The sequence below is a fragment of the Stereum hirsutum genome (assembly GCF_000264905.1).
Source record: "Stereum hirsutum FP-91666 SS1 unplaced genomic scaffold STEHIscaffold_5, whole genome shotgun sequence".
Classification (NCBI taxonomy): Eukaryota; Fungi; Basidiomycota; class Agaricomycetes; order Russulales; family Stereaceae; genus Stereum; species Stereum hirsutum.
Genome location: NW_006763135.1, coordinates 399213 through 420637, shown reverse-complemented (window position 1 = coordinate 420637; position 21425 = coordinate 399213). Strand labels below are relative to the sequence as shown.

Below are 21425 nucleotides of genomic sequence, written 5' to 3'. Positions count from 1 at the left end.
CCGCATTTGCTTGTCTCTCCACTTCCACCTGCAATCACACCACCCTTGTGTTCTGCTCATTCATTTTTTTCTTCGGCCCTTCAAGCGTGCAAATGAGTCGAATTTCTCCCCCAAATATCAACCTACCAGCTCTCAGCATTCAGACATCGAGATCGGGCATGAGTGCGGATAAAGCAGCGCCTCGGCGAGCACGTAGCGGGAGCTTGGTGAAGGTGGAAAAGGTGGACAGTACGAATGACCAGATGCTGGATCAGGAGGTGTATCCGAATGTCAATGCAGACTGGGTCAATCTCAAAGGTGCGCACACCAGTCTTGGGTTATCATGAAAGCGGAGACTGATATGAGTCGGCCTTTCACCACCACAGGCGCTTGGGTCATCCACGTCGTGCTCATCGTTATGGGCAAGATTATCATCGATTCCGTACCGGGGATGACACAGGAGATTAGCTGGACGCTTGTGAACCTTACATACCTCTCGGTACGCCACTTCTACTCTTGCTCTGAACATTCTTGATTCATAGGTTCTTCCTGTGACTGTAGCTCTCGTACCTTATGTTTCATTGGGTCACCGGCACGCCATTCCACAGCGAGATGCACGGTGGCGCATTTGATGACTTGACGCTATGGGAGCAGATTGACGAAGGCGCACAGAATACGCCAGCAAAGAAATGGCTCTTCTCCGTCCCCGTCTGCCTGTGCGTGCCACTCCCTTTCATCCATCCTCCTTCTATGTCTATTCATACCTACTGAACATATGAATGTGATCATTGTTACCAGTTTCCTCGCTTCAACGCATTATACAAACTACAACCCATGGTCGTTCGCCATCAACATCACTGCTCTCGTTCTCTGTCTCATCCCGAAGCTCCCGATGGTAGTGCTTCCATTCCACATCTACTTCCGTATACAACTAACCACGTCCTGTTGGTTTGTGTCAGGCTCACCGCCAACGCGTTCGCTTCATGTCCGATGACCAGTCAGGCATGGCGACCCCCGTCACACCCTCTTTCACCGTTTCGGGAAGGAGCACCCCCACAGAATCAGGACCACCGCCCGCCATCCACGTCACGGAGGCTCAATTCCGTCGTCGGTGACCTGTTTAGTATATGGATCGAGTTCGTGCATAGCTAGTGTTACGGAGGCGATGTGTGAATCATACTGATGGGCGTCAAGGGGAGAGGATGGGAGGGAGGAGTGAGCGCTGATGCGTATCCGCATGCATGGGGTCATATCTGGCATCATATAGAGGTGCGGGGCGAGCAAGAATTGCTGTAGTATCTTTCCACCATTCACCACACGTCTCCTTCCTTCACTCCTTCAACTATCTCATCTCCTCGCACACGTCGTTTTATCGGCTCACCTTGTTGTGTTGTTGGCATCCATCACTCAGCCCATCCATGGTTCTGTGGAATCATACAGTATTGAAAATTATCCCTCATAATATTTGCTTTCGATACAGCACGGTTTTGAACACGTATATAGGCATTGAGCAGACTACTATAATGCATGGACTCGAACTCCCTTCTCCCCGATGGTTATAGTGCCGTCGCCTAGTGGACGACGAGCCACATACGCAGTGTGGCGCGAGGAGTGTTTTAGTGTGGCGCAAGTAAGAACATGTATCAACGAAACGCTACGCCGTGTTCCCTCATCCAGTTTTTGTCTTCTTCTCTGAATTGTTACATTAGTGAATCGCATCTCGCGAGGCATGTTCCCAAACTGAGACATCCGCATGTGCAGCCCAATGGGCCCGTTCCCAATCGCTGTTGAGTCTGAGTCCGGTAATCAATTTGGTTGAGGCTTACTCGACAGATCTCATCCTTGCGACGTATTGAAGCGCTCTTTCTTTCTCACCGTAACCCACAGCCGCTTGCATCATACACGCGCAGAACCCATCACTACAATGATCACGACGTGCTCGAACACGAAATCGAGTGCTCCCACCATGTCGTCCTCACATTTACCTGAAGAACTGAGACTCAGGGTGGTTCCCAAGACCCGCTCGAAGGATGCACACCAGCATCCTCCTCATTCACTCTTCAACGATCCTGCTCGGCCTCCTACGCTCGCTCAGCCTTCCGATACCAACCGTCCACCAGCGTCTCAGATGCCAATGCCCCAAACCGCCGATATGACCCCGGACGAGATATTCCGCACCATCATCGACTACTTCACCAACCCCTTCAAACCATCTCTTCCCTACACCTCTGGCACCAGCACCAGTAAATCTCACACATCCCTTAACAACACGGCACAACAAGTATCGCTCTACACCGCCACGGCCCCCCTCGTCCTCTTCTTCCTCTTCGTCCCACTAGCCTGCGCACTCTTGCATACGCGCGTCTCTGTTGGCCAAGGCCCGAAGAGTCAGAAGAACCGTATCCTCAGTTTTACGAGGGATATACATTTTTATCTTCGTGGCGTTTTTGGTATCGCTGGTGGCGATGGTGATATGATCACGCTGGTCGACGTTTTCCTAGTCCTCGGCTTAATCGTGCTCGTTCTGGTACTATGGAGGATTATTCTCGTATTGGGAGGATATACCGCTACGTGGATAACGAACCAGCTCGCGGAGGAGGCGGAAAGGGAAGGAGAAGGCGGTGAGGAAGTGTATGGGATGGGTGTGAGAGGATTCGGGAAGTACGTTATGATCAAGGATGGAGAAAAGGCGATGGAGGAGAGGGAGAGGATGTTGATGGCAATGGATTTTCAGGGTGCGGAATCGTTTGAGGGTGTGGTGGAGAGTGGGAGTGTGAGCGATGATGACGATGAGGAGGAGGAGGAGGAGGAAGGCGTGCAGCGGGCGAGTGGATTGACCGCTTTAAGTTTTTGTTTGTAGCGTGCCGTACATGGTCCTCGGTATCGAACCCGGTTCTCGGTATGAGGGTCTATCTCTTGCGGGACGTACTATTTGTGCGCCCACGTACGCTGTGACGATTGGAGCACCAGAAAATAAGACAGCGGACGACGACAAACAAGCAGCCTGAGAATCCAAGAAATTCAGAGCGACAAAAGCGACAAAACATGGAACACACAAAATTATATAGCCACGTCTATAACCAACTCGACCATGCCCTCCCAAGATCCGCCCCCCTCGACTTCCAACTCCCGTCCACACAGAGCCCCCTCACGCACGCACGTTCCCCTTCTCACCGCTACCCTTTCTCCTTCTGACCCCCTCCACCTCTAGCCCTTACCCATCTCCCCTTCCTGACCTCCAAAGCCCACGCATCCAAGACATCCTTTTCCACAACAACCCCATGTACGGCGCTCAAATGTCTCCTCAAATCATACGCCCTCCCAAACACATACTCGCACTCTATCTCTCCCACCGCGATTTGAGCCGCCCGTTTGGCGGTGACCGTCTCTGGGGTTTCAGTGATGTGGATGTTGAAAGGTGTGAGATCAGGGTGGGGGCAAGGAAGGAGCAGCGGGCGGAGGGGGGTGGTGTCACGTGTGACGGTGGATGGAGCGGTGCCGGACTGGGCGTTGGTGGTGGGAGGAGGAAGGGAGCGGGAGGAGGAAGCTGCGGCGTTCGCGTATGCGAGACCGGTTATAGTGTCGATGCCTAGCCCAACATTACCCTTCGAACCAGCCTCAATCTCAGTCCGCTTCATCCCCTTCTTTCGACCTTTCTTGTTCGCCGTGCGCCTGGGCCGAGGCTGCAGGTTTGGCGCGTCGCCTTCCGCATCAGCATCACCATCCATATCGACCTCTCCGTCTCCGTCGTGTTCAACTTCACCATGCACGCGCGCTGAATGTCGCTGTAAAAGATGCTTATAACCAAACGTTTCACCGCAACCATCTCGTTCACAGACGAAATCACGGCGGCCGAGATGAGTTATGGCGTGGTGGGTTTTGAGAGCCTTTTTCTGCAAGATTCGTCACGGGATTAGTGTGTGAACGCAGGTTCACGATCAGCACATAAGGAAACTCACGGATTTGAAGTCCTTTATACATCCTTCCTCCTCACACTTCCAATCCCTTCCGACCTCTCCTCCTCTCCTCCTTTTCGTTGGACGCTCATCGTCGCCATCACCCTCTCCGTCCTCTTCTGCGTCTGATTTTCTCGTAGCCACCGCATCGACGGCACCTTCCATCTCCCTCTCTTCATGAAGCTTTAGATGCCCTCGGAGTCCGCTCTGAGTAGTGAAGGTCTTGCCGTTGCAGGTTGCGTGAGGACAGGTCGGCGCATGTGCAGTCCTGATATGGTGTTGGAGAGCGGACCAGGTGGGGTAGTATGTAGGAGTCCGGGAGGCGAGGCAGGTGCCTTGAACACACGTATAACGTTTATCTGTAGGGAAGGCATAAATCGTAAGCAGCAACGGAGGAGGTGCTAATGAAAGTGGACGCACCATCATGCACCTTGCTGTGTGCACGGAGCTTTTGATTCGTGGGAAAGGATTTCGTGCATCCTTCATATTCGCATTGGTGGGGCTGCGTCCCCGGAGGTGCATGAATCTCGGCGAGATGAGCTCTTAGTTGGCCATGCTTCACGAAAGCGGCATCACAGCGGAGTTCGGTGCACTATATGTAGTTCGAAAGAGGTGTCGCATGTGGTGAGAGACCACACAAAACACAAGTTATACACGAACGGTATGCGCACCTTCCACGGTTTCTCTCCTTTATGTATCACATTCGCGTGATTTTTGAGGTGTTGTGAGGTCCAGAACCGTTTATTGCATCCGGATTCGGGACACGCAATGGGACGTTCGGATTGTGGTTGATGTGAGCGTGCGTGGGCTTGAAGATGTGAGTCGCGGAGGTAAGATTTGTGGCAAGTTGAGCAGACGAATGGACGCTGAAAAACGCAGAATTATGGTGGTGTGATATCAGTTTACGATTCGTCTATTATACGTTCATACCATACTGGACTGTATTCGAAATCTGCAATGGAGAAAAATGAACGCACCTGGCCCGTATGCGACCGCTCGTGCTCCTCCAGCCTCGACGGCTTGCTATACGCCTTCCCGCATCCGTCGAAAGTACATTGATACCGCCTTTCTGTTCCAGGTGGAACAAAATTCCCATTGACCAGATTCGGGACACGAGTTCTCGAAGGTCCAGCAATAGGTTTTCCGGTGTCCAAGACAGGCGAAGCACTTGGTGCATATTCCGAGTCTGAGGCGGTATCTGAAGTCGCCGAAAGATGTAGAACGAGAGAGTCCCGAGTTTTTCGTTTCCCTAAGACTGTAACTGAGTGTTCAGACTGGGCCATAATATTGACCGTACGAGGCACACCGATCAATATTGTGGTGGATGGTGGAGAGCAAATGTGGCCGTGAAAAATCTGGGGAAACATGCACGGCAATTTCCGTTAGGGGGGCTCTGAGGCCCTTCGACGACCCTGTCCTCCTGCCTTCGCACCATCACGTCCTTGATCATCATACAGTACCGTATTGACCTCACATTTCTCTTACAATCATTCCTCCGAAATTTCACTGAGCCATGGGTAGATGGTGGATTATCATGCGGCCTCTTTGACTATGGCATCTATGACCGGCATTCCGAACAAATTCCGACAGAGATGAGGGTCAATGTCCTCGAAGGATATGGTTCTCTCTGCGCGTTCTATAACCAAATTATGATAGGTACGTTTATCTGACTTATCGTGACAGTATGCAGTCCGACGTGATAGTGTTTCTCCACTCTTCAACTCCAACATATACGCCATGTAATAGTAGACCGCAACTTTTCAATGCGGAGTACCGGGACGTACACATTCTCGTACACTGCTACTTTTCCGTACCGTACGCGACATCCTCGTGCTTGTCACGACTGCTGTGCCCATTTTCCCATGTTTTCTCGTACTTGCTCCGACTCGAAATACAGGACATTGTTCCGCCATCCAACTCTCCGGGTCATCCGCTCCCAAATCGTGGCCAAACATTGTCAGGTACTTATCTCTGCTTGACCTTTCGGCTCATGTTCCCTTGGGCCGTCATGACATGGGTGCTCATGGGTGGTCTATCATTCGAGGCACTGGGTCGTTCGCTCCAGCCGACGGATGCTATGAATCTGCAGTCGAACGTCGTTCGAACGATTTGTGCAAGCACAATACACTCATACGGCTGCTCCGACTTGATGCCAAGCTATTCTATACGCGTATGTAAGTATTGATCATGGGTCGGTAGCGCCGCAAAGTTCTCCATACCGATCACCCAAGCTGTGTGCTGAAATGATAGTACAAGGGAGCTCCCTCTGTTCGCTTCCGTTTTCGGATCCTGGTGAGCTCTCGATGGGCCTCTGGACTCACGCCTTCGACCTCATACAGATATTTATCATGCTTTGAAAACCTTAACGCACCTCCGTTTGTTCCCATAGTGCCTATGTATCACGAGGCGCGATAAATCCATCAAGGTTGCATGACATCCAGGTTATTGTGAAATAGATCAGGTGAATAACTGCATTGTGGCTTCCCTATGAAGATCGAGGGTGGAGTCGGTGTCCGCCTGCTAATACCCTCGAACAGGTTACCGGACATGGATGACCGCTCTTCGAACCTATATAAAACGCCTTGACGAAGGATGCGTAACCTCATCCAAGTCCTGCAACCCACTTTAACGATCTGGGATGCTCGCCATGAAGTCCTTCCTTGGTATAGCGGCCCTACTGAGTGGACTCGTCTCTGCACTGCCAGCTCTTAACGCTAGCGCTGAGCGTGATTCAACCACCTTAGAATCTCGGGCAGTGTCATGGACAGCTACTCCGTTCAATGCTCAGTCGTACCCGTTAGCAGTTCGCTCTCCCTACCTCTCTACCTGGCTCGCGGGAGGTAGCAATGGCGGCAACTTGAATGGCGCTTGGCCCGCATTTTGGCAAGGACAAGTGAGTAGATTTGTCATGAGTACTCGACAATGTCGGTTGGTTGACATAATCTGGTCAGCCTACTGGTTGGGCGGGATACGTTCGAGTTGACGGAACCGTGTACAACTTCCTTGGAGCCCCTGGTACCGCTGGTGCCACAAAGGCCACACAAACCTCGTCCAAGGTGCGTTTCGCAGTTGGCTTCAGTACGAACATATCGTTCGAATGACCGAGTTCATCTGGATTAGTTCACGGCCACGCGTTCTATCTTCGTTCTAACCGCTGGACCTGTCTCCATCACCGCAACCTTCCTGTCTCCTGTCGAGGTCAGTCTTTCAACCTAATTTTTCCGCCCCCTTTATCGCGATGACGTAGCTAACGCCGAAATGTTACTCTAGCCTACCGATTTCCTACGCCAATCTTATCCGTTCTCGTACTTGACAGTCGCGGTCACCTCGAACGATGGTAATGCCCACAGCATCCAAGTCTACACCGACATTTCTGCAGGTAAATGCACTTCATTATATGCAACGTGTATGTCCACTCATGCGTCCTCTCACGACAGAGTGGGTCTCCGGTGACCGTGGTCTCACCGCGACATGGAGTACGACCGCGACGGATAGTATGATCGCCCACAAAGTCGGTCTCCAGACTCAATCCCAGTACAGCGAGAACAGGGATCAGATTCAATATGGCGAGGCCTACTACGGAATCACCTACGTATGTGCACTCTGGTACTTCGTTCGGCTTGGCTCAGTGCTCACTGGCCAACTCTTCCAGCATGATGGTGTCACCTACGCGACCGGACAAGACGAGTCCGTTCGTGGCAAGTTCATCTCTAATGGTGTTCTCGACAACTCGCAAGATACGAACTATCGCGCGATCAACGTACGTGCTGTGGCCATATTTCTCCAAAGCTCTTCTGACCGGTATGTGCGTCACTTAGAATGACTGGCCCGTGTTTGCCTTGGCCAAGGACTACGGCTCCGTGACTGACACCGCGACGAACCCAGCCGTCTTCGTCGTCGGTCATGCCAGAGATCCCATGAGTGCGTAAACACCTCGTTAGGGAAACGAACACTCATCAACATGGTTTTTACAGTCAAATATGTTATCGCGAATGCACAATTCGAGGACCGCAGGCCATACTGGGCCGCTACCTACGACACAGCTATGGATGTGGTATGTGGTCATACACGTTCGTAGCATTATCTCCTAGAGGACTCACTCCCTTTGTTAATTAGCTCGCCCAAATGCTCACCTCTGCCGAATATGATCACAGCACCTCCGCAGCCGACGCCCTCGACTCAAAAATCGCTTCAGATGCCGGCGCCATCTCATCCGACTACGCCAACATTGTCGCTCTCTCCACCCGTCAAGCCATGGGTGGCATGGAGATCACTCTCGGACCTGGACCTGATACGTCGGATGTGAAGGTGTTCTTGAAGGAGATCTCTTCGGATGGGAACGTGAATACGGTCGATGTCATTTTCCCGGCATGGCCCATCTTGCTTTATTTGAACCCTGAGTACGGGAGGCATCTGTTGGAGCCGTTGTTTGACTACCAGCAGACGGGACAGTATGGACACACGTTCTCTTGCCACGATCGTGAGTCTCTCTCTTCCTTGGTTTGTACCTACTGAAATTGCTGAACCTTTCGTGCTCGTGACAGTCGGTGCCGCCTACCCTCAAGCTATCGCCCATCTCGGCGCAGACGACGAGAACATGCCCGTCGAGGAATCCGGAGATATGGTCATTATGGCGCTTTCCTACACGCAGAAGAGTGGCGATACTTCTCTTATCAGCGATAATTACAACCTGCTCGCTCAGTGGGCTCAGTACTTGATCGACGACTCGCTCACACCTGGCGACCAGTAGGTATCGTTCTCCGTGTTGCATGAATGTTAGCTTATTGCCTTGATTATATTAGGATCTCGACGGACGATTTTGCTGGTAGCTTGGCGAACCAGACTAATTTGGCGATCAAGGGCACAATTGCCATCCAGGCTATGTCGGAGATTGCCACTCTCCTCGGAAAGACGTCTGATGCTTCGAACTACGCCGTACGTCTATCCTCTTCCCACATCCCTCGGCGATTTCTCACTCATAATTCTCCCCATTGCAGAGCATCGCCGCTTCCTATGCTCCCCAAGTCATCAATTTCGCCACTGCATCCACAAACGACCACCTTGAGCTCTCCTACGGCGACTCCTCCTCCTGGGGCTTAGCCTACAACCTCTATGCCCAACGCCTCCTTGGCTTCTCCCTCTTCCCTGACTCCGTCTTCGAGATGCAAACGTCGTGGTACTCTTCCCACGTCAACACGTACGGCATCCCACTCGACACACGCCACACGTACACGAAGTCGGACTGGACGATCTGGACGGCCGCGATTGCTAGTGATACCACGACAAGGGATTTACTAATTGGGAGGTTGGCGACCTGGGCGGCGGATGGGATACCGAACCAGCCGTTTTCGGATTTCTATGAGACAGAGACGGGGGATGCTGTGAGAAACAATGTGGGCGATGAGTCTTTCAGGGATCGGTGGGTACTTTCTCCCCTTCCCCTCTCTATCCTCTACTCCAGTCTGGGCAAAAGAGTTACTTACTGAAACTCATTGCCGGCACTACAGGCCGGTTGTCGGAGGCCATTTCGCTCTCCTGGCTCTATGAGTATGAACTACAAAACATGTTCGCGATATCGTTCAGCGTTTGATACCGCTACAGTGGCACGGTTTCTTGATGTTTATTGGGATTTCTTGACGGACAGTTATGATCGCAACATAACTTATCTTGATTGAGCTGTTGAAAATGATACAGTATTTGTTTCTAGTCATGCACTACAGTCTTATTGGCCGACATTCTCGGTCGGACTTGACATGGGCGTTATCCCTGACAGATCAGCACCATCATCATGAAAGCTGTGCAAGCAAAAACCCAAGGGCGCACAGGAGCCGTCTATGCTCCGTTGTTTGTTCATTGTGCGCCCTTGATAAGAATGACTTGGCAGCACATATAAGCCGACCACCGTCTTGATGAGTCGGTCTTCATCAAGCACCTTCTGGGTCTCGAGCAGCCTCAAGGTAAGTGATAGAATATGTAGATGTCTGACTTGACTCCTGGGGTACTGACTGACATGGTGCTCATATAGGACAATGTTATCCACCGACCGCAAGACTTCATCTGGCCGACCGGAGACAAGTTCTCCGTCTGCGAAAGGCGACTACCCCGAACTCTACCAAGAAGTCTCCCTGGCTCCAAACTTCGAGGCTTTCGATACAATTCTAACGCGGAACGACAATCTACTCACTCCCTCGCCGTTGCAGCTCTACAGATCATTCGTAAAAGCAACTCTTTTCGCTCCTTGCTTCCTCAAATTTGCCGATCTCATTGACATGGCTAGAGACGACAGGCAAGGCGCATGGGCTCAACTTCTCTCTTCTCGCGGAGAGCTTCAGACCATGAAGCAGGAGATCCTTGGAGAGATTTCCCTAGTTCAGCGTTGGAAAGCCATGGGTGGATACGCGTCCGTCATTTCTATCTCAGAGAGGGCTATAGAGAAAGCCCGCCAGTTTCCGCTCTTTCTCGAAGTCCGGTTCTTCCAGGATATCCTTGCGACATCACTTTTCCTCCTACGAGACGGTAATCACGCTGACAACGTCGAACGCGCTATCGCCGTTGTTCAAGAGGCTCTAAAGCCCTCAATGTTCGCTCGAGATTCTGGTCTGCTGACTCGTTTGGGAACGTTCTACTCAGAGCGCACATACGGTGATTGGAACACCAACGCCCTAAAGTCCATCGAAACGCTCCGAGACGCACTCGAAGCTCATGGTCCACTCGATCCTACTCAGCCTCCGTCGGTCAACGACAAGAAGGCGATGATCCATACGAACCTTGCCGTCGCACTTCTACGATATTTCGCGTCAGAAGACGATGGCTCAGAAGGCCAGTTACAGGGCGTACAGGAGGCTCTCTCTCACTGCGAAGAGGCATTGAAGATTCGCTCGCCTGATATCAGCCTCATCGACTGGGTTTACTCCCAACTCAACTTCGCCCAGGTCTTGGCCGGTCTCGTCTCTCTAGGCCAGAAAACCGTCCGAGATGTCGAAATCGCATGCCAGCCTGTCATCGACCGACAAGCTTCATTTGATACCCCAGCCAATGCTCACTTCGTTGCTATGGCTTACGACGTCCGAGGTTCCGCTTTGAGAAAATCTGCTCAGCGTATGATAGACGAGGCCCGAGCCTCTGACCCTTCTTCCTTCTCGAACTTGGAGAGGGCACCTACTCCAGCCGAACAGCTCCTCCTCGCTCAAGCCTGTAAGGAACTCACATACGCCTGCACCTGGGCAACCAAAGCTCAGAATGACCCTCTCAAGGCACGTACGTCCGCCGCCCTCTTCCATACTCTCATCGAGGTCGGTTTCAAGGAGAAAGCCATGCAGTTCGGCGATATATCCATGCCGGTCATTCAACAGCACGGCCTTCCACTGGTACGATTCGAGTTTGGACAGAAGTTGGGACGCATGCATGCGGAGAGGAAAGAGTGGGATCTGTCGGTTGTAGCCTACCGCGATGCCGTCGCTGCGGCGAATTTGCTGTATCATACAGACGTTGGTGCTACGGGCCAGCGGCAGCGAAGCGAGTCGTCGAAGTATTTATACCGCTGGGCAGCTTACGCGTTGGCTGCGTCCGGAGATTTGGAGGGAGCGATGATTGCGTTGGAGGATGGAAGAGCGAAGGAGCTCAGGCAGCGTTTCGCTACTACCTTCGTAGACGAGGAAACCATGAAGTTCGTCCCAGAGGCCCTGAAGGAGGCCTATTACTCTGCCGCAGAGGCTCTTGCGCGCTCTCCACTCCTGGCCTCGGACGTAGATGCACCGGCTGCTCGCACTCTCAATACTGTAGTGGATGCTATACGATCGATACCTGGGCATCGAGGGTTCGCGACTGGGACGCGCGCATCTGAGCTCACAGGGGCTGTGGAACACGGTTGGCCGTTGATATACGTCAATCCAACGGTATTTGGAACGCTTCTCTTGCTTGTCCGAAGGGTCAAGGGAGAGGTAGCAGAAGGTCAGGAGGAACTCCGGTATTCTTGCCGGTTCATTGAGGGTCTTCCGAACGGCCAGATCACCAAGACGCTTCTCATCGGGCAGAAGAGGAAGGACCACGAGTCTGATTTTTACCTCTCGATTTTCAACGACCGGAACGACGCGACCTTTCCTGAAACTCTTGGTAACGCTTTGGCTTGGGTGGGTAACCGACTCGCGAAGAACATACATGAATTTGTGATGGATTGTTCGGACGAGGTGGATAAGGAGCCATTCCCGGTCGGAATTACACTGGTTCCTTGTGGCCATATTTCGCTGATCCCGCTGGATGCTGCTACCTGGATTGACAGAAGGACGCAGGAAAGACGATGTCTCGCCGATGAGTTCTTCGTTCGTTACGCTCCCTCCGGCATCATTGCCGCCGCCTCAATCCGCAAAGCCAAGGCCTTCGACAATTCTTCCTCTCCTCGGGTTCCACACTTCTTAGCCATAGGTGACCCGCTCCTGGGTCTCTCGAGCGCGCGTTTCGAAATCGAGGGAATCTCGCACCACTTCCCCGCTGACTCGCGCCACATCGCCTACGAGGACGCTGCCACACTTCCCTTCATAACCACCCACGCACCTCAAGCAAGCCATATACACCTAGCAACCCATGCTTCCTCCTACATCATACCCACACTTTCGGCCTCCCAAGCGTCGATTTATCTCGCCGATGGACCCCTCCTCGCCACTCAGATCCCCGCCACCCTATCACTCGGTCAGACGAGATTGACGGTCATATCAGCATGCGAGAGCGCGGTACGCGGGTTCGAGGGTGTGGACGAGGCATTTTCGATCGGGACGGTGATGTTGGCTGCGGGGAGTGCATGTGCGATTGGAAGTTTATGGCGAGTGGACGATGTTGCGACTTCGCTTTTGATGGTTGGGATGTATGAAGAGATGATGGGGAGGGGAAAGAAACCGCCGGAGGCGTTGGCAGAAGCGAAGAGGTGGTTGAGGGAACTGGATATTGACGCAAATGGAGAAAAAAAGGACGAGGATGGAGCTGAAGATGCGTTTTGGGGGAGATACCGTGGGATGAGGAGAGAGATAGAGGAGAGTGGGTTTGTGGGAAGGGCTTTTGAGCATCCGTTTTATTGGGCTGGGTTTATGGCGCTTGGGGCATAGGTGGCCGCACCGAACTTGAAGAGCAATAACTCGGATTAAATTTGCTTCCATACGAATTCAATGTGTGATTTCGTGCAAAGGAAGAGACAAGGCATTAGTACACGCAGACAACTCGAAAGCACTGAACAGACTAGAGAGCAAATAATGTACAGATAGCTGACAACAAGAAATGGAGTAGAGATTACGTGTTAACACACCAACATATCGGACACGAACGCTTGTCCCCACCAAGAAACATTGACCACTTCAGAAGAACATATCGTCGTCATCGTCATCGTCCATCCCACGGGACAGAGAAAACTGCGCCTTCTGTGCCGCGCTCCACTTCGTTAAATCCCACTGCGGCGGACCTTTCATAGGCTTAGTCGGCACACCCTGCAAGTACTCCTTGTACTCTTTCCACGCCCTTGTCAACTTGTAGTCTTTGTCGTCATAGTCCTCGTGCAAGGGTTTCGCACCATGCCACCAAGGTTTGTCGTCATCTTCTTCTTCTTCGTCCTCATCCTCATCCTCGTCATCAGCTTCAGCGACCACTTCGCCTTCCTGCTGAGGTAGGCCCATCATCTCCCTCGCCAGTCGTCTTTCCTTCGGAAGGTCAAGACTTTGAACCCATGCCTCGGCCCTCTTCTTCTCAAGCTCGATCAAAGCGTCGCTTTTCTTCGCGAAGAGCCTGAGCCCGATAGCCTTTGTGGTGAGATGGTATGTGGAGTCCGAGAACAAGCCCTGAACGGCCTTGCCGAAGCTGCTGATGGCGCGGAGAAGGGACTCAAGTGAAGGGTAGTTGTTAGGGTTGAGTTGGTCTGGGTTAGAAGTACGCAGAGCGCGGAGGATCGAGATGACACAGGCGCCGAAGACCCTGTTGGTGAGCTCGACGCGTTCACCGTCATCGACGTCTGTAGTAATAAAGAAATATGCTCAGTAATCTGAACCCAAGAGTAAGGATGTGCGATGGATGCTCTCTTGACGTACTTAACCACGCGTCTTCGCGGTCGAGGAAGTGAGCGAAGGCCTCGAGGTGGTGATACGCCTCGTCCCACTCTTTTTTGACGATTTTCGTATGGAGAGTGGCGAGCGCCTTGTCAACAAGATCAAGAATCGCGTAGCCATAGAAATCTACGCGTCGAATTAGGTCAGTACGCTTCTCTCAATGGCACCAAGCCTACGTAGTACTGGTGAAAGCAGCGCGACGTACCGTTGTAGATGTAAAGGTCGTGCGCGTCTGGGTCCCGTGCTTCAGCTTTCTTGGAAAGATTGCTCAGTATTTCTAACGATTTTCTATCGATGAGCGTTTTGGGGTCGATGTAAGTGTGAGTTGCCAGGAGAGGAGACTCGGGCTATGATACACAGCGCGTTTGTCCAAGGGTCGGTCAGTAAGTAGACAAGACTAAGGACCGGTTAGATTCTTACGGTATTGTCCGAAGAGCTCATTATTTTGTAGAGGAAAATAGGTGAGTTGATTGATGTTGACGGTCAGAAGGAAGGAAGACGGAGGAGAAAAGCGCATTTGGGAAGAGAGCGCAGTTCGCCGTCGACCCTGAGGGCACGTGACCGTGTCTGGCTCCAGTTTTGGGGTCCTCCCTCTTTGCTCTCGTCGAGTTCTCGCCTAGCAATTTATCGCCTCAAAGTTCTGTACCGAAATTGTTCTCAGAGCTGAAGCAAACAGGAATCTACGCCATATCACCATCCACTCCGGGTGGTGGTAGTACTCAAATAGTAGTACTATGTCGTGCACAGTCCGTACTCTTTGTTTATTTACCCCTGCATCTCTTTGGCACTCGATGCATGCCCGTATGTTTACTGTTTTGTCTTCCGTCAAGTTGGGAGAAAATAGCTAATTTTTTTTTTTGCGATAGAAGACGGTGGCTTATGTGCAGGAGATTAACGAGCAAGGCGACAAGCTGGTGATTGAATTTATCCAGGGATCCAGGATTCTGTCGTGCTTCCCCAAGGCATTCCGATGCGCAACTTCAATAAGTCTTTGAGCTCGTGTTTGGTACCGGCGATTTTGGTCTTGACTTCGTTGGTCACACCGCCGGTACTCGATCACTTCCGTATCTCTGTCGTTCCGTAGCTGAAAGTTACTGCGCTCCTTCCTGCTCAGCTTGCGCTGACTTGAGCTGTCCTCTGAATCGTATTCCTGCTACCATCCCATGGTTCATCTAACTTGAGTAAGTAAACATTTGCATAATAACCGTCAAACTCTCTCACAGGTGCTTCCTTGGTATGCGCCTCGACCTTTGGGTTTGAACATCGCCGCGGACACGATCATCTTGGGTTATCTTGGATCGTAGCCCGGAACAATTGGAACCAAATTAGGACGAGGATGAAAGCGCTTCTTGGCCCGCACCTACCTTGTTCGGTAGGCCGGTTTCCTCACAAGTTCGTTTGGTTTTCCTTCAGACCCCCTCGACCGCGGAGCTTTTGGCCGTGATCTTGTCCTGTTCGATCGTGTGTCTGTTGCCGACATTATTGGACTGCATGTTGACGCCCACGAGTCAACGAAAAGTCAATGCGTGATTCACTCACGTTTTATCTTCTTCTATATATTTACCGGTGATAAGGTCGCTGACATGTCCTTGTATTTCTACCGGGTGAATGCCTTGATATGGTGTCAGCTCAACAAACAAAGTTGAGCACACATATCGCACTTCTCCTTCCCCACTCGTAGGAGAAAGACTTCGTCAGAACTTCGCGCAACTTTTCCGCGACTCAGTCCCGCGGCCTCCAGACTCCGTATCGGTCAGCCACGTCCATGGGATCGGTGACATGCCTTCGCCTGATAACAGTGTACTAAGTATAAAGCGTACTTTCTACTTCTTCTACTTAAAGAACAGTGCAACGGCGTCTAGCCGCCAGATGTCTTCGACGTAGAGACTGGGTAGAATCCCTGTCAATGAGATGGTTCTTACGCCGGAACTTGTAGGAATGCACGACATGAACAATATCGCCGTGACCAGTCGAAATTTTGGTATAAAAGAGGTACGTTGATACTTCTACCCTTCATCTTCTCTTTACCCCCGACACCCTCCCGATACAACCGCAGTCATAATGTCTTCTACGACAGACCAACCGCTTGATTTTGACAACATACAGGGCGAAATCTTGTCTGTCCATCTACATTAATTCTTGTTCGTATTCATATCTGATGACTTTGTTTCCCGCTCCTGCAGGCCTGGTTTCCCGAAACCGAGCTTGACATACGTCTTGTTCCAGATCACCAACGCGAAAGCCTTTCGTACCGCACTCGCCGACCTAGTCCCTCTCATCACTTCCACAGCTCAGGTCATGGGGCACCGCCAGACCATCGCGCACCACAAAGCGAAAGTAGCGCAGAACAAATCCGAGCCTGGAATGTTGGACATCGTCTGTGTCAACGTCGCTTTCTCGCAGACCGGCTTGACTACTGTACGTCACGTTATCAGACTTTCCTCCATGTTTGTACTGAGTCGGAACTCTGTTGCTATTATTTGTAGATGGAGATCACCGAAGACATAAAGGACCCCTCGTTCGTCAACGGCCAGCTCAGTGATGCTAATGATCTTGGCGACACAGGGTCATTTGAGTCTGGCACCTTCGTCCCCTCTGACTGGCTCGATGCGTTCAGGAACCCCGTTCACGGTGCTATCATCATATCCGGCCCTACCCCTATAGTAATCAGAAACAAGGTCAATGACGTCGAGAATATGTTCGGCGTTCATAGCGGTCATAGTAGCCTGAAGGTCGTGTTGGAACTCGTCGGTCAACCGAGACCGAAGCCCCACAATGGTCATGAGCAGTCAGTGTTACTACAACATTTTCTCTTGTTCTCTAAGAACAACTGCTGACCTCTGGGACCCGTATTTATCCGTCAGCTTTGGTTTCCTCGACGGTATCTCCCATCCTGCCGTCGAAGGCTTTGACATCACGCCCAACCCTGGTCAACAGACTGTTCCTCAGGGTACCATACTGCTTGGACGACTTGGTGACGAGATTATACGCCCGAAGTGGGCCGTTGATGGTAGCTTGTAAGCTTTTAAATGTATCTTGACATTATAGAGACCCGTGGATTAACGATCATCTTGTATAGCCTCGCTCTTCGTCACCTCTCCCAGCTGGTTCCTGAGTTCGACGAGTTTCTGATCGACAACCCGATCAAGGACTCGAATATGCCTCCAGACCAGGCCAGTGAATTGCTGGGTGCTCGGATGGTCGGTCGTTGGAAGAGCGGTGTGTTTCTCTCTTTGCTCACTGGAGACGTTCATCGCTGTGTTCTCTGTATATATTTACAGTGATTCTTCCTTTTAGGTGCACCGATCGACATGACTCCTTTCGAAGATGAGCCCAGCCTTGGGAAAGACCCCACCAGGAACAATAACTTCCGCTTCGAAGGCGAAGTCGATTCGCAGGATCGCTGCCCCTTCGCCGCTCACATCCGGAAGACGAACCCTCGCGCAGACCTCGAGGATCATGGCACTCTCATCGGAAAGAACCGTATTATCAGGCGTGGAATCCAGTTCGGACCCGAGGTGACGAAGAAGGAGAGAGAGGAGGGGAAGACGATTGAGGACAGGGGTCTCATCTTTGCTTGCTACCAGAGCAACATCGGGAATGGATTCAAGTTCATTCAACAAAGTGTGTTAAAATGACCTCGTTCCATCCTCGAGTCCTGCGTATGCTAATCATATCCTTCTTACGAACTCGTGTGACGACGGCACGTTCTCCTCTAGGCTGGGCGAACGAACCTGACTTTCCTCACAAGGGAGCAGGACTGGATCCCATCATCGGACAAACCAACAGCGCCGGCGTTCGACACATGCCGGGTACAGACCCCTTATCTCAAGGGAAAGACCTCACAATCCCCATGCAGTTTGTAGTTTCGAAAGGGGGTGAATATTTCTTCGCTCCATCGATCTCTACTCTGCGCGATGTTTTCGCCGTGAATATGCATATTGAGGCGCAGAAGTAATGAGCGTACATCGTGGGTCGTGGCTGATGTAAGCCGCGAGGATGTTTCTTTGGTCAATGACGATTGCATTTGTATTTGTATTGGTAGCGTACGACGATGGTCTGGAATGGAATTTGATCTCAGTTTTTTTACTGGGCTTGGGAAACGTTTGGCCCTAGGTGTTCCTGTTTTTCTGCTCCTTTTATTTACAATGAGGAGTCCATGCTGCTCGTTTCATTTCCCCCTGAATCTTGTAGCGTTGTGGGTACCCGTAATTCTAGGTTCTGAATTTGTTCTGAATCGGCCCTCTGGTTTGTGGCGGTGGCGTGACTCACGCTTTGTGGCGGTACCGGTGCATAAACTTTGCGGGCGCCTATTTGTGGCCGCTGTTGCATTCACATTTTTCCTCGCTATCCAGCCAGCCTTCATTGTTGCCATACTATTCCTCTACTACCATGAGCGGTACAGTTGCCTGCCAAAGTGCAAAATGCCCGAACGGCCACCCTCCTTCTAAACTGGAGTGTCCCACCTGTCACAAGTACGCTCACTTCAAAGTCAAAGCGCTATAAATACGCCTCACTCATGGTTAGGGAGCAAGACTAGGGATACAGGGCTCGTTCTTCTGCGGACAGGAATGTTTCAAGGCTGACTGTAAGTCTGGGCAAGTAATACGTACCGAATCGCACTGTCTGTTGATACTCTTACCTGCACGTTAGGGGTTCGTCGATTATCTTGGGTGTCTACGCTACGATGGCACTGATATGTCTATAGAAATCGCACAAACGTGTGCACGACATTGTCGCTCCACGCAAGCCTTTGCTGGACGATCCTTCCATTAGCAAAAGTCCGTGTTACGCTGCCCTTTTGCTCTGAAGTTCACTACACTCAATTCAGTTCCTGCCGTTTCAGGTGGCGATGGTACATTCAATCCCTTCCACAACTTTGAATTCACTGGCAGCATGCGTCCTGTTTACCCCCTTTCTCCTCGACGGATAATTCCCGAGCACATAAAAAGACCAGACTATGCTGAAAGCGGTAGGATCCTGAGTTCTATTATGTTGAAGTATCTCCGTGGGCTGATTCTGTTCCACACTCAAGGTGAACCCACTTCAGAGGTCAAGGGTGCTGGGCGGCTCCGTATTTTGACACTGGAGGAGCAAGAAAAGATGAGAGTAGCCTGCAGGGTATGTTTTACATCTTTTTATTTGCGGCTAGATCGTCAAAATCCACGAATGCATCCTAGGTCTACGAAACCCACGGCTACGCTCGCGGTCGTCGGGGCCAAATCCCAGGCAGAGGATTGTTACTCACAAGCCTTTGGATCTTCTCTAGCTCTCGCGAGAAGTGCTTGATATCGCCGCATCCCATGTTCGTCCCGGGATCACCACCGACGAGATTGACGCCATTGTACATGAAGCTACTATCGAAAGGAACGCGTACCCATCGCCCCTGAACTACCGAGATTTCCCAAAATCTGTCTGCACGTGCGTCCCATCAAGTCTTTCGCTCTGTAGGATCCGATGTGGCAATCCTCATGTCGATATATTTCTGGCTGACTCTTGACTTGCCTGAAGGTCTCTAAATGAAGTAATTTGCCACGGTATTCCCGATCAACGGAAACTGCAGGAGGGAGACATCATCAACATCGGTAAGTCCCATCTTATGAGTATATTTACCTCGTTTTCACGCTCATCACGACTCTCTTGACAGATGTGTCACTCTATTATGACGGTTAGCTATGCTCATATGAGGCCGATCTCGTTGACTTACGCAGACCTGCACCCAGGATTCCATGGAGATGTCAATGCTACGTATCCTGTGGGCCGGATAGATGACGAATCTAAGAAGCTCATCCGTACTACGAGAGAATGTCTTGACGAGGCCATCAAGCTCTGCAAGCCAGGTTTCCTCATCCGTGACATCGGGAAAACGATGTAAGACCGACTTGCTGTCTTGCTTTGCTTTCCTCATTCCATTGTTCTTTGTTTGTTAGCGAACCCATCGCCCGTGCCAACGGCTGTTCTGTCGTGCGAATGTATACCGGCCATGGAATCAACGAACTTTTCCACTGTACGCCCTATCCTCCGCACTACGCAAAGAATAAGGCTATCGGGATGATGAAGCCCGGGATGGTGAGTCGCTTCTGGATGATGTCGTGCCTTGACTGACTCATGTACGCGGACCCGTTCTCCTCCCACAGACATTAACTATCGAGCCGGTAAGTCCTACACTTCTGTCTTCGTTATAGCGTAACCTCATGTGATCGCCGCTGTTTCTGACTTTCTAGATGATCAATATTGGGAGCCACTGGGACCTAGTCCATTGGCCGGATAACTGGACTGCTACGACCGTCGATGGAAAGAAAAGCGCGCAATTTGAGGAAACATTGCTGTGAGTGTGATTATTTCCTCTCCTCGTCATCTCACCACAAATTCTTCCATCTTGCCTTCATCTCGAATCTTACGACTTCTTTCACTCCAGAATTACGGAGACAGGTGTAGAAGTCCTAACTGCTGGCAAACCGATGGAGCTATTATAGCTGTAGTAGTCGGTTCAGGCATGTATGCTTTGGTCAAACAACCCTGTGTCAACATCCAATCGATCCGCCGACCTGTTGCACCAGCTCGTGTGGGACGCTGCCGGTCCGACGCTAAAAGGCTCTCTGTTTTGGCTTTTTGTTATAAAGTATTCTGAACGCATAGCTAGTAGACGCCTCGTGGCGGCTATGTCATCGTCACGGCCACTTTTCTGAGATCTGATGCAGGGGCCTTGCAGGGGCCACTTCCCGGAGCGCCACATTGCGGCTTAAGTCCGTACTGCGCTTTCCGGGAGAGGAAGGCGTCGTTCCTGTTCTGTACTTCGCATATCCTTGGACTCTGGTGAGGATCAGCGTGGTCTGACGTCGCTGTGACGCCCTGTGGAATAGGATGTTGCTCCCCACTTCCAATCCCCGACACTGATTTCGGCCGTATAGTATATAAGGCTGTCCATAGGCCTTTGACGAGGTATAATTCTTCCCCTCAACCCACCATCAATAGTCTTTAGCTTCAACCTTTATCCTCGTATCCAAGTACGTTCGACCTCGTCCACCCATCGTCCATCAAATCCCGTCGTTGTCCTCCATCGCCATTGTCTTTCTTTTGTAGAATTTACATCTAACTACTCCCTGTTGATAGCTCTCATCATGAGCGAATCAAATTACGGCAACGTGTCCAATCAGGGCTCCAAGTTCTCCGAACAGGACGAAGAGGAGCGTAAGGCTGATGCCGAGCTCGCCGTCAAGATGTCCAACTACATCGACCCAGCAATCGATAAGATCAAGCCTTTGTTGAAACTTATCAACGAGGTACGTGGACGGTTCATTATCAACAATATCCCCCCTCCCGCGTTTCGACGGCGGAAAAGTGGACCAACTCTCTTTTGCTTTTGGTATGCTGAATGACGCTGCTATCCGCAACAGAACCTTGCCCG

The 21425-nt window shown here is 51.4% G+C and overlaps 8 protein-coding genes across 8 annotated transcripts; 6 read left to right on the top strand and 2 right to left on the bottom strand.

Moving 5' to 3' along the window:
* Positions 1–92: 92 nt before the first annotated feature.
* STEHIDRAFT_55459 (Orm1 type endoplasmic reticulum protein) lies at positions 93–1094 on the top strand (the record flags this gene model as incomplete). Its single annotated transcript, XM_007302334.1, has 5 exons — positions 93–297; positions 366–457; positions 541–695; positions 778–874; positions 939–1094. The coding sequence occupies 5 exons, from the start codon at positions 93–95 to the stop codon at positions 1092–1094; spliced, it is 705 nt and encodes a 234-aa protein (XP_007302396.1).
* An 851-nt stretch (positions 1095–1945) lies between these two features.
* STEHIDRAFT_155204 (uncharacterized protein) lies at positions 1946–2839 on the top strand (the record flags this gene model as incomplete). Its single annotated transcript, XM_007302527.1, has 1 exon — positions 1946–2839. One exon carries the CDS (start codon positions 1946–1948, stop codon positions 2837–2839), a length of 894 nt encoding a protein of 297 aa, XP_007302589.1.
* Positions 2840–3095: 256 nt separating this feature from the next.
* STEHIDRAFT_120110 (uncharacterized protein) lies at positions 3096–5266 on the bottom strand. The gene is made up of 5 exons (XM_007302526.1): positions 4913–5266; positions 4607–4801; positions 4356–4527; positions 3939–4294; positions 3096–3872 (listed from the first exon to the last, which is right to left on the bottom strand). The coding sequence occupies exons 1-5, from the start codon at positions 5216–5218 to the stop codon at positions 3156–3158; spliced, it is 1746 nt and encodes a 581-aa protein (XP_007302588.1). The 5' UTR covers positions 5219–5266; the 3' UTR covers positions 3096–3155.
* A 1316-nt stretch (positions 5267–6582) lies between these two features.
* STEHIDRAFT_55164 (DUF1793-domain-containing protein) lies at positions 6583–9482 on the top strand (the record flags this gene model as incomplete). The annotated part of the gene is made up of 13 exons (XM_007302313.1): positions 6583–6828; positions 6887–6991; positions 7056–7133; positions 7206–7314; positions 7373–7527; positions 7588–7695; positions 7754–7856; positions 7910–7989; positions 8052–8415; positions 8480–8681; positions 8738–8870; positions 8933–9354; positions 9443–9482. 13 exons carry the CDS (start codon positions 6583–6585, stop codon positions 9480–9482), a joined length of 2145 nt encoding a protein of 714 aa, XP_007302375.1.
* A 1964-nt stretch (positions 9483–11446) lies between these two features.
* Positions 11447–13030, top strand: STEHIDRAFT_120102 (uncharacterized protein; the record flags this gene model as incomplete). Its single annotated transcript, XM_007302525.1, has 1 exon — positions 11447–13030. A coding segment is annotated over exon 1 (1391 nt), but the record flags the coding sequence as incomplete, so codon positions are not given.
* A 132-nt stretch (positions 13031–13162) lies between these two features.
* STEHIDRAFT_138390 (uncharacterized protein) lies at positions 13163–14458 on the bottom strand (the record flags this gene model as incomplete). The annotated part of the gene is made up of 4 exons (XM_007302524.1): positions 13163–13923; positions 14000–14143; positions 14223–14364; positions 14438–14458. 4 exons carry the CDS (start codon positions 14456–14458, stop codon positions 13277–13279), a joined length of 954 nt encoding a protein of 317 aa, XP_007302586.1. The 3' UTR covers positions 13163–13276.
* A 1605-nt stretch (positions 14459–16063) lies between these two features.
* Positions 16064–18042, top strand: DyP1 (DyP-type peroxidase). The gene is made up of 7 exons (XM_007303117.1): positions 16064–16134; positions 16201–16439; positions 16520–16805; positions 16882–17034; positions 17097–17236; positions 17315–17641; positions 17737–18042. Exons 1-7 carry the CDS (start codon positions 16079–16081, stop codon positions 17973–17975), a joined length of 1440 nt encoding a protein of 479 aa, XP_007303179.1. The 5' UTR covers positions 16064–16078; the 3' UTR covers positions 17976–18042.
* Positions 18043–18395: 353 nt separating this feature from the next.
* On the top strand, positions 18396–20578 carry STEHIDRAFT_76439 (methionine aminopeptidase). The gene is made up of 13 exons (XM_007302351.1): positions 18396–18492; positions 18553–18619; positions 18726–18798; positions 18864–18989; positions 19053–19138; positions 19287–19438; positions 19529–19602; positions 19665–19685; positions 19741–19888; positions 19948–20086; positions 20155–20172; positions 20242–20345; positions 20436–20578. Exons 1-13 carry the CDS (start codon positions 18410–18412, stop codon positions 20491–20493), a joined length of 1149 nt encoding a protein of 382 aa, XP_007302413.1. The 5' UTR covers positions 18396–18409; the 3' UTR covers positions 20494–20578.
* Positions 20579–21425: the final 847 nt, after the last annotated feature.